Source organism: Entelurus aequoreus, linkage group LG12, assembly GCF_033978785.1.
Source record: "Entelurus aequoreus isolate RoL-2023_Sb linkage group LG12, RoL_Eaeq_v1.1, whole genome shotgun sequence".
In the NCBI taxonomy this organism is placed as follows: Eukaryota; Metazoa; Chordata; class Actinopteri; order Syngnathiformes; family Syngnathidae; genus Entelurus; species Entelurus aequoreus.
In genome coordinates, this window is record NC_084742.1 from 9,115,001 (window position 1) to 9,127,500 (window position 12,500).

Here is a 12,500-nt window from a genome sequence, read left to right on the forward strand (position 1 = left end):
TTTACAAGATAAAAAAATACAATTCCATACATATAATAAAAAACATATTAAAAGTGAGTGAGAGTCTTTATAATTCGCTGCATTAAAGGCCTACTGAAAGCCACTACTACCGACCACGCAGTCTGATAGTTTATATATCAATGATGAAATCTTAACATTGCAACACATGCCAATACGGCCGGGTTAACTTATAAAGTGACATTTTAAATTTCCCGCTAAACTTCCGGTTCGAAACGCCTCTGAGGATGACGTATGCGCGTGACGTCAATCATTGAAACGGAAGTATTCGGACACCATTGAAGTCAATACGAAATAGCTCTGTTTTCATGTCATTATTCCACAGTATTCTGGACATCTGTGTTGGTGAATCTGTTGCAATTTGTTCATTGCATTCTAGAGAAAGAAGCTGAGCAAGCAAAGAAGAAAGTTGTCGGTGCGAAGCGTCTATTTTGCGAGGGAAGTCAGCAGCAACACGTACACAGCCGGCGCTTCTTTGTTTACATTCCCGAAAGATGCAGTCAAGATCGAAGAACTCGGACAACAGAGACTCTTACCAGGAGGACTTTGACTTCGATACACAGACCCGATACCGTGAGTACACAGCTGCGCTTCCAAACATTTGATCGCTTGCTATAACTAGCTCGAGCTAGTAGCTAGGAGCTAGGAGCTAGCATTAGGATTAATTTGTGGCATATTAAATATAAGCCTGGTTGTGTTGTGGCTAATAGAGTATATATATGTCTTGTGTTTATTTACTGTTGTAGTCATTCCCAGCTGAATATCAGGTCCCACCCGCACGCTTCAAAACATTTGATTGCTTGCCAGTACGTGCGTGTCATGTACGTAACTTTGGTTAAATATATAAGCTTTATGAACCTTGGGTTAGGTGAACGGTTATTTGGGCTGAGTGAGTGTGTGTGTTGTGCAGGTGTTTGAATTGTATTGGCGGGTTATATGGACGGGATCCCGTCCATATAACCCGCTCGAGCTATAACTAGCTCGAGCTAGTAGCTAGTAGCTAGGAGCTAGCATAACAAACACCTAGGTGTTTTTATGCGGGATTAATTTGTGGCATATTAAATATAAGCCTGGTTGTGTTGTGGCTGATAGAGTATATATACGTCGCTTTCTCGGTCCGAATCTCTCTCACTTCATGCGGCCATCATTGTAAACAATAGGGAACTTTGCGTATATGTTCAACTGACTACGTCACGCTACTTCCGGTAGGGGCAAGCCTTTTTTTTATCAGAGACCAAAAGTTGCGATCTTTACCGTCGTTGTTCTATACTAAATCCTTTCAGCAAAAATATGGCAATATCGCGAAATGATCAAGTATGACACATAGAATAGATCTGCTATCCCCGTTTAAATAAAAAAAATTAATTTCAGTAGGCCTTTAAATAAACTATTATGCATGGGAACATTTACTTTTCCTGGTTGTATTTTTAGATTTGAGTGTGCATGTCATGTATGCAAACCCATCAGCTAATGAGGTTTAGTGTTGGTGGTGGGGAGTGGAATATTAATTTATTAATAGCTATTGTAATTCGTTACACACCCACACTGGTAGCCTTTTCAATCAATCGGCTGCTGCTTCTGCAGAGAGAGAGAGAGACTTAAGGCTAAGTTTGGGCAAATAATCTATCGGTAGTAAAGCAACGACACTAATTGTGCTTTTACTTGCTGCTTGCATTTGCAAATGGATACATTATGGTCATTTCAGAGTGTGCACTCGCAATAATGGGTGCTCAGTCCACTCAGGTGTGGTAATGATCAGCTACTAAAAGTACAAATTAGCATGCCCCGCAGTTGTAGAGTATAATTTCCTAACTAGCAATTAAGCATTTTCAGGAGGAGGAGCTCATGGTGGGCTGCATCACAACAAAAAATGGACTCCAGATGATGGAGGAAAAAAAAGTGTGAAAGAAATGCACACAGGGGAGAGTCCAGCGAGGTCATGCCTGAACGCATCCCTTCACATAAGCCAAGTCATGTGACACAGTACATCCCTGCAGTCTCCGATGTAGAGCACCGTGCAGGGAAGACTCACTGAGTTAATGTCACTTTAAGACGCTGAATGTCACAGAATGTTTTTTGGAAACACGCCTGTGGTGCGTGTGTGCGGGCGTGCGACTATTTCGGGTCTTCTGGTTATGAGTCATCGGCGTGGTGACGTGAGCGATGCTCTCCCAATGGGCTGCTATACTCGTGTGGGCTAACACCCGCTACACATTTCAGTCAGACAAGCAGCGACTAGGAGCAGAGCTCAAGTGGATGCACACACTTGAATACACAACCTGCACACACACACACACAGTACTTCTTCAACGGGCCATAGTCTACTCCATAGAAACAATTCACACAATTAAGTGTATTTTAATTATCATCCATCCATACATTTTCTACCGCTTGTCCCTACATATACCAAGTAATGATTGTGCTTTGCACACAATACAACTTGAATGGGCCACAACAAGCTAAAAATAATTTAAAAAGGCTGTGGTTGTTTTTTTGCATAAAATATAGACATATACCAAATCATAAAAAATTTACATAAATATGAATAGAATTGAATATGCATGAAATGTGTATTCATTTTTTTTCCCATGTGTATGCACGCAATTATATACGCGGGCCACCTACACAGTGATACTCCAATAGGCCATGGCTAGGCAAAAAAAATATATATATATTTTTTTTTAAAGGATGTTTATTTACATTATGACAAAATAGGGATTACGATAAGCGATATTAATGTGGTACAACTTCTGACGGACCCTATTGCCATTTTAGATTAAAATAGCCGCACTTTGATGAACTCACAGACCGACAAGTGTTAGCTGGTCTAAATGCTAACATGAATACAACAAACATTAATTTTCCACATTAATGAGCGACATACCACGAGCTAAACTTGTATAAATACTGTACATTACGGTCTAAGGAACCAAGATATTCAATTATAACCCAGGGGCTGTGCTTGGAGGATTACGACACCCATGTACTTTTTTTTTATGTATTTTTTTTACAACTTAATTAACAAAGACGAATCTGTCTACAACAGGTTAACTCGCATGACGTCACACAAAGCGGACGTGAAGCAAAGTGAACATCAAAATTGCCTCTATCAATATATATGTTTTTTTTAACAATTACAGATCAAAATGGAACATTTATACATTAAAACACCCAAAAATGTGTCTCTTAAGAATCCAGAACAATAATTAATGTTCCTTCTGCCAAGAAAGTATATAGTGTCTCAATTTGTTAGTTATTATAACAATAGCTATTATTATTATAGATTTCAGTGTGTATAGATACGTTGAAAGCATATTAGCACTTTGAATTGTGTTGTGTACAAATGGTGCTGTATATATAAACTTGCCTTGCCGTATTCAACGATATTGTGATAATATTAACCGTGATAATTTTGGTCAAAATAACCATAATAGGAAAATTTCATATCGTTACATACCTATTATTAAATGAAAACAGATATAATATATGTATGTTTTAAGTCTCGTCTTAAAACTCTGGCTTTTAAACCGGCGTGTATCTTGTGGTCATTTGTTTCCTTTATAGTTTTATTCTATCATATTGATTTATTTTTATTGTTTTATTCTATTTTATTGATGTATTTTATAATTTTATTCTATTATTTTTGTATTTTTCATTTTAAATGCTTGTAATTTGACTCCTTTTTATAGTTTCTTTTTTTCGTGCAGCACTCTGGAGACAGTTTTGTTGTTAATAATGCTGTACAAATAAAGGGGATTGGACTGGATTGGATGAATAGATTTAAAAAAAATGGTGGGGTTGGGGTAATTATCACAAGTTACAGTAATGTCGTCAATAAATGCATAATGCACACACAAAAAAGGCAGCTAAATAAAAGTAAAATAAGTGAATTGGTTATTCTGAAAAAAATATACAAAAGAAATACAAAACAATGCAAACATGTTATGATTTAAAACGTAATTTGATCTTGTAATTGGTTTTAATGATTGCAGTTAAATACACTAATAAGCAGCTAAAAAAAAAGTTTATATTTTTTACCCTAATTATCTAAAATATGTATATATGTATTACGTATAACATGTAAATAAATCATTTGTTATTAATGCAGAATTTGTACGTTACAACCCGGCGGCAACAGGTATTAACAGCAAACGCTAAGGACGGAATCTGCATGTTTTGCTCCCCTCTGCGGTTGACGCAAAAGCTGTGATGAGGTCAAAGCTGCATAATCAAGCAGAATAATTCATGAGTGCGCTAAAACAGCACCTTCACGAGTGCTGCTAAACATTTAAAAAAGGACACAAAGTGATGCATTTCTTTTGAGTAGCACCTACAGGATCTCGCAGGAGGTCGTCGCCTTCTCGCGGCGCCGCTCGCGGCTTCAGCTGCATGTCGTCGCTACATTCGTTGTCGGAGGCGGGCGGCGACTCGCCCAGCTCGGGGAAGTCGTCTCTCGTCCTCGGGCCTCGGAAGCGGATCTTGTCCAGGCGCTTGAGCATAGTCAACACCGCGCACCTGGGCTTTAACTTAACATGGCGGACGGCAACCCTGCATGGGGATAGATCAAAAGGGCAACACAGTCAATACCGTAACGCTGCAAATGAAAGTTTGCTGTGCTGTTCAGCCTCCACAGGATATGTGCACTTGTAACCAAAACCACATCCTTTCAACCAGTCTTGCACACAACTGACGACGGCACATTGGTAGGCCTTGATTATTGATTTCATTTCCACAACCGGTGAGCGCAAAATGGTTGACAACCAACTGTCAAGCTAGAGTAAAGATTTATTCAACTAATACAACAACCGTAGTGACCCAAATAGGAGAAAACCACTATTTCAAGATCTGAATTTTGAAAAACATTTTTTTAAGACCAAATTAATCCCCCCAGGTCACTGAATTTCCTGAGTAAGCATAGGATGACCCTGCATATAAGACAGCCCCCTTTGTAAAAAAAATTTTTTTTTAAATTAAATCAACGACAATATTAGCATGTGTGTAAGTGACAAGAAGAAAAGCTCTGACCTGCTTGGGGATAGCTCTCTCCTAGGTCGCATGTCCAGTATGTATAAAATCCTATACGCAGAATATACGACAGGGGTCTGAAATAGCTAGCTTGCATAAAGACAATAAATAGGCCTTTTTCCACCAAAAGTTCAGGAACTTTAGGTTCTACTACTTTAAGTTCACTACTGTAGAAGTGTGTTTCCACAGCACTTCACAGTTCAGGTAGTTTATACAAATCAGGCTGATGACGTATGGATGATTGGTACATTATATTTCTACACTGATGTAATGTAAATAAAGAAGACAATATTAGGTCATATTTATTTGACTAAAGAGTAAGTAAATCAAATACACATCAATAATATACAAAACCTTATGACTGAAAAACAAAGTATCGGATTTTAAAGATCAGCCTTACAGCATTAGCATTTGGTTTACTCGGGTTGAGAAGAATAACTCCATAGCTGGCATGTCACAGGCTACTTTTACAGCATGTAACAAAGTAAATATTAAATATTTAATGTGATTTACCTTTGTCCACTAAAGGTCAGACTACCAGCAAGCAGCTTCGAAGTTCGGCTGAATGCTTTATATTCATCTGTAAATATGTTAACAATAGTCTGTACACTTCTCGTAGCTTAGCGTATTAAAAGTATGTTTGTAAAAATGCATAAACAATATCAAACTGCATATTGGATTGAAGACTACGGCTGAGTAAAAACGCTGCAAGATTGTTCCACTAATCAGCGTTTTTCAGCACACAGATGCCACACAAAAGTTCCTGCATGTCAAAAGTTCCCTTTGTTCTTCTTTCTCTTCATTGTCAAGTATAAAACACAAGAAATAAGAAATAAACAAGTCGACTCGCATTCTTTAATGGCAGTTGTTGTGTTCGAAAACAACGTTTTTAGAAATGCCCCAACTGTGTTCAACCAATCAGCAATCACCAGCACAGCTTACTCCTCAAAAGGTTCCTGGGAACTTTCAAAAGTCCCACCTCGCTACTAGGAACCTAAAGTAGTTCCTGAAGAACTAATACTAAATCTACCTAGGTAGTTTTTTGGGGAAACACATGAGGTGGTTTTATTTAAGTTCCTGTGTTGGAAAAAGGCCTAATGACAGCATTGTTTGAGTGGAGCTTTCCTCCACCTCCGAAGACATGCACCTGGGGATAGGTTGATTGGCAACACGAAAAATGGTCCCTAGTGTGTGAGTGTAAAATGTTGTCTGTCAATCTGTGTTGGCCCTGTGACGAGGTGGCGACTTGTCCAGAGTGTACCCCGCCTACCGCCCGAATGCAGCTGAGATAGGCTCCAGCACCCCCCGCGACAAGCGGTAGAAAATGGATGGATGGATGAAATGTTGCCAGACATACAAAAAAAACAAATAGTTCACCTCTGTTGGAGTTCACCTGTGTTTCTGGTAAACAATAGTTTGTTCAGAGGCGTAGAATTCAGCAAGTGGCAGTTATCCACATCACAAAGACTACACAGTACTGCGGATAACAAACATCATATACATGCGATTTATTAACCTACTCTATTAATATACCACGTCATTCAATTATGATGTACTCTCGTGGTACTCATTGGGCTAAATCTGGGACCTGCGTTACTAAATTGTGTGCGGATATGACAATAAAAGTTCATAGAATCCTTGGATTCTTGTAGTCGTTATAATCATATCATTTTAATAACTTATGAATTTTTGTTTGTTGTAATGTTGGATCTACTCAACCTATTGTCCCACAAATTATTGCCAATAAACTATATTATCGTCAGTATTATCTTAAGACAAATTAAACACTAAGAAGAAAAGGAAGAAGAAAGAAGGTAGAAGGAAGAAGAAAAAGAAGGAAGAAGAGAAAAGGAAGAAAGAAGAAGAAAATAAAAAGAATGAGAAGGATAAAAAGAAGGAGGAAGAAGAAAAAAGAGGAAAGAAGACCAAGAAAAAGGAGGAGGAAGAACAGAAGGAAGAAAATAGAAGGAAGAAAGAAGGAGAAAGAAGAAGAAAGAAGGAAGAAAGAAGAAGAAATAAAAAGAAGGAGAAGGATAAAAAGAAGGAGGAAGAAGAAAGAAGACCAAGAAAAAGGAGGAGGAAGAACAGAAGAAAGAAAATAGAAGGAAGAAAGAAGGAGAAAGAAGAAGAAGAAGAAAGAAGGAAGGAGAAGGAAAATGAAGAAGGAAGAAGAAAGAAGAAGAAAAAGAAGGAAGAGGAGAAAAGGAAGAAAGAAAAAGAAATAAAAAGAAGGAGAAGGATAAAAAGAAGAAGGAAGAAGAAAGAGGAAAGAAGACCGAAAAAAAGGAGGAAGAACAGAAGAAAGAAAATAGAAGGAAGAAAGAAGAAGAAAGAAGAAGGAGAAGAAAGAATGAAGGAGAAGGAGAATGAGAAGGAAGAAGGAAGAAGAATGAAAATGAAAGGAGAAGGAGAAATAAGAAGAAAGAAGAAGACATCGAACCCTTTCAAAAGCAAAACATGTATTTCTTATTAGTATATCATTGTACTTGGAAGGTCAAAAACTATCTTAAATAAATAAAAATTAAATAAATAAAATTTGGACTCTCAAACTCCTAGCAAAAATTTTACTTCAATAAAAATGTAATATTTTAAAGTGTAGTGGGGGTTTTTTCCCCTTAGTTGGTAAAACGGTCGGGTGGTTTGTTTTGTCGTTGCCATCTGGGGCCGGGCTATGAAACTATATCAGTATACATCTCAATAAACACATAATTGTTAAATAAAAAATGCTTCAGATGTTTTTTTTTCCTCATCGGAAGAAAGCGGAAGTTGACAAGCAGGGTTGGATGCAAGAACAAAGACACTCGCTCTCTGGTAACCGAGCAACGCAGGAAGTGATCACTGATCAGTGGGAGTGACACGCTAACAGTCAATCAGGTAACAGCATACTTGCCAACCCTCCCGTTTTTAGCGGGAGAATCCCGGTATTCAGCGCCTCTCCCGATAACCTCACAGCAGAAATTTTCTCCCGACAAACTCCCGGTATTCAGCCGGAGCTGGAGGCCACGCCCCCTCCAGCTCAATGCGGACCTGAGTGGGGACAGCCTGTTCTCACGTCCGCTTTCCCACAATATAAGCAGCTTGCCTGCCCAATGACTTCATAACTGTAGAATGATCGAGGGCGAGTTCTTGGTTTCTTATGTGGGTTTATTGTTAGGCAGTTTCATTAACGTCCCCCCAGCGCGGTAACCACACACAACAACAGCAGTCACGTTTAGTCTACCGTAAAGCAGTTCTTCTGCCGTAAACAGCAATGTTGCGACACTCTTAAACAGGACAATACTGCCATCTACTGGATAGCCTACAGAACACTGAAATTTAAGTATTTCTTTTATTTATATGTATAATAAAATAAATATATATATATATATACAGCTAGAATTCACTGAAAGTCAAGTATTTCATACACATATATATATTTATATATATATTTATATACATACATACATACATACATACATACATACATACATACATACATATATATATATATATATATATATATATATATATATATATATATATATATATATATATATATATATATGAAATACTTGAGTTGGTGAATTCTAGCTTAAATATATTCCCCTCTTAACCACGCCCCCAACCACACCCCCGCCCCACCACCGACCACGCCCCCCACCCCCCACCTCCCGGTATCGGAGGTCTCAAGGTTGGCAAGTATGGGTAACAGTATCAACTATCAAATGTGGTTGCGCCATCTTGTTGTCTCACAGTTGATTCTTTGCATGGAGTGGGAAAGTAAAAATGAATAAATTGTGGATAAAAGAGGAAAAAAGTCACCTTGACAGTATGGCACTTTTTGGATTTTTTCAAAGCAACCGTAGTCAGATTTCGTCCCCACCAAGACCGGAACTACCACACCACTCTAGCCGCGCTCACCCTCTAGAGCACAGCCGTAACTCCCTGGCACTAAACCTGCAGAAAACAGTTCTCAGGTTTCTCTGTTGACATTTTCACACTTTGCATTATTTTCTTACACTTAAAGCATTTAACATATTCCTTATTTTACACTTTCATTCTAAGAGGTTATTATTAAATATTGAGTGTGATTTCCAAATTGTGTTTACATTGTTTGGGTGTTTTCCATGATTGTTGTAGCTGAGATAGGCTCCAGCGCCCCCCGCGACCCCGAAGGGAATAAGCGGTAGAAAATGGATGGATGGATGGATGGGAAGGCCAACTTGCAGAGCACAGATCGATGCATTGAATCTTAGGAAAAGACATCGATAAATGGACGTAGTGGATGAATAGTTACATTACATCCCTATCGAGTTCCTTTTCCTTTATGGTTCGACTAATTGATTTATTGACCATCGACCTCATTTAACCCGCTAGTTTTAAAATAGTCATATCTAATAAAAAAGGTAGGCGATTTGGTTTATTCCCAAAAGAGTTTTGAGGACTACAAAATTGCAACTGCAATATTTTTCATGAAATGTTACGTCACTTTAAAAGAACTACTCTTGATTAAATCTGACAAAAACATGCACGCCTGCAAATAATACATGTGCTGCGCATAGAATAGAATAAATGCAGAAGCAAGATACACTTGCATGAACTTACATGCACCTGCAGACAAATACAGTATAAAGAAGGAACTTGCAGAGTGCTTTCCCATGCAATCTTGTGTAAGCCTATACGTCCATCTGTTTGCTGCTCGTGACCTGTAGTAGCTGGAGGCTACTCTAGGCCATGCAGGTCACAGACACTACACCAGCCAATCACAGTAGCGCAAGGATTATGCGCTATGAAAGGCAAAACTATAAGCAACCCTGCCTTCATTGTCAAAATGTCTCCAAATAAAGATAGCATATACAAACTATGCTCCACGCAATCGCTCATTTTTGAATGGGAGATTTGAACTGCTCTACGAGCTAATAAAAGAGGGCTCTTTCAGCTTTGACAATCTAGTGATGCACGGCTGCGGACGACCACAACATATCCCAAAAGTCAACTGAAAATTATTGCCTTGACAGCAAAAACTCCACAAATTTGAGTATCGTTAGTCCTGGGCCGATATTCGATAAGTCAGTTGACCGACCGATGAATGAAAATGAAGTCGGTATATTTTCCAGCGTCGATAACCGCCATGCGTGCGTTGTTATGGTTACAAGAGGGCAGTGTTTATAATAACGAGTAATCTAAATACTTGTAGGTATGTTACAATGCCGTTAGCGATAGCTTGATGTAACGTGGCACGCTACTTTTGATGTGGTTTTATGTCAACAACAGGACAGCGTCATAAGTGCAACAAGTTAAATGAAAGAAAGAAACAAGCAGCACCGTACTAAAATGAACTTGATATCAAATAGGAAGAGGCAACATCACACTGCGAAACAGCAGACAACATAGGCACACGTACACAGTGGGAATATTGAACAACACATCAATGATTGAAGCGAAAAACTTTGCCATCCAAACAATACCTCGTTTGTTGACAAGAAGATAGGACAGTCATCGAAGTACATTCAGTCGCTTTATTAACCAGAGGTAACACAATCTGGTGAAAATATCCATAAGAGCTGGATAACTGCGCTAACTGCTAAAGCTAACAAACACAGCTCCTTTAAAAACCTTGATGATGTCACACATCACTCTGCAACACTAGGCCTTTTAAAAGCACAGACTCCACACACTCCGCTCTCATATTAAACATCTCTCGAATGCTTTTGCCAGATATTTGAAGGTTGTTGTTTTTTTTAAGTAACGTATGAATTACTTTCCCTTGTAATTACTTACATTTATTTAAGGGTAATTCCGCTAGCAATACAATTACTTTTATGGTGAAGTAACGAGTAACTATAATTACCGTATTTTTCAGACTCTAAAGTCGCAGTTTTTTTCATAGTTTGGCCGGGGGTGCGACTTATGAGTGAAATTATTAACACATTACCGTAAAATATCAAATATTATTATTTAGCTCATTGACGTAAGAGACGAGACATATAAGATTTCATCGGATATAGCGATTAGGAGTGACAGATTGTTTGGTAAACGTATAGCACAGGGGTGTCAAACTCAAATACAGAGTGGGCCAAAATTTAAAACTGAACAAAGCCGCGGGCCAAGGTTGAACTAATTAACCTTTTAATAGGGACCTAAACAAGTTTTGCATTGAATATTGAACAAGCAAGGCTTATATAACTTTATAGTGACATGCAAAATCGAGTTTCAAATAATAATAATAATAATTTTAAAAAATATCAATGGCATATCAAATACAATTTAAATAAAAATTGAATGCCTCTTTTCTATTTGCAGCCTTCTGAGGTAAATATCAACATTAACTTTTTCCCCAGGCTAATACATTTTAAAATAAAATAACAATTAATAAACCAACCATTCGGGACTTTAAACTGCTCAGTTTGCAACACACTGATCTAATCTCATGTGCCCAAGCCAGATACCTGCCATCTTTTCTTGGATGCTAGTTCATTAATGTCGGGGCTCAGGCTTTGAGCTGAGGCAACCTTCATTATCCAACGAAGGTGTTCATCAGTCATTATATCTTGTAGTCCACCCGGGCCACAGTCTTGGGGGCGTGCCTTTAAAGTCCTCTACGAGCTGTCGTCATGTCCGCTTTTCATCCATTCTAACAACGTGCCGGCCCAGTCACAAGATATGTGCGGCTTCTGTACGCACACACATGTGAATGCAACGCACACTTGATCAACAGCGATACACATTACACTGAGGGTGGCCGTATAAACAACTTTAACACTGTTAGAAATATACGCCACACTGTGAACCCACACCAAACAAGAATGACAAACACATTTCGGGAGAACATCCGCACCGTAACACAACATAAACACAACAGTACAAATACCCAGAACCCTTTGCAGTACTAACTCTTCCGGGACGCTACACAATACACCCCCGCTACCACCAAACCCCCACCGCCCCACACACACACCTTGTAGCGTCCCGGAAAAGTTAGTGCTGCAAAGGATTCTGGGTATTTGTTCACTTGTGTGCGTGCAGAAGCTGCACATATTATGTGACTGGGCCAGCACTCGTTGGACTGGATGAAAAGCAGATGTGACGATTTTCGGGAGGGGTACTGAAATTTGGGAGTCTCCCGGGAGGGTTGACAAGTATGAGAATTAGCGGTGAATGCGGTGATATCGCGGCACCGCCGCTGTATATAATCGGCGGGCCAGCTCTAGTGTTAATTTGATATCGCCTCAAGGGCCAAGTGAAATTACACGGCGGGCCAAATTTGGCCCGCGGGCCAGAGTTTGACACCCATGGTATAGCATGTTCTATATGTTATAGTTATTTGAATGACTCTTACCATAATGTGTTATGTTAACATACCAGGCATGTTCTCAGTTGGTTATTTATGCCTCATATAACGTACACTTATTCAGCCTGTTGTTCACTATTCTTTATTTATTTCAAATTGCCTTTCAAATGTCTATTGTTGGCGTTGG

General features: G+C 38.8%; 1 protein-coding gene across 2 annotated transcripts in view; it reads right to left on the reverse strand.

Annotated features, from left to right (window-relative positions):
* gramd4a (GRAM domain containing 4a) overlaps nt 1–12,500 on the reverse strand; it is a 71,634-nt gene that overhangs the window by 51,132 nt on the left and 8,002 nt on the right. For both annotated transcript variants that reach the window (XM_062064584.1, XM_062064583.1), the window contains exon 3: nt 4,353–4,566. In XM_062064584.1, the coding sequence (XP_061920568.1) occupies nt 4,353–4,566 (214 nt within the window). The remainder of the gene's footprint in view (nt 1–4,352; nt 4,567–12,500) is intronic.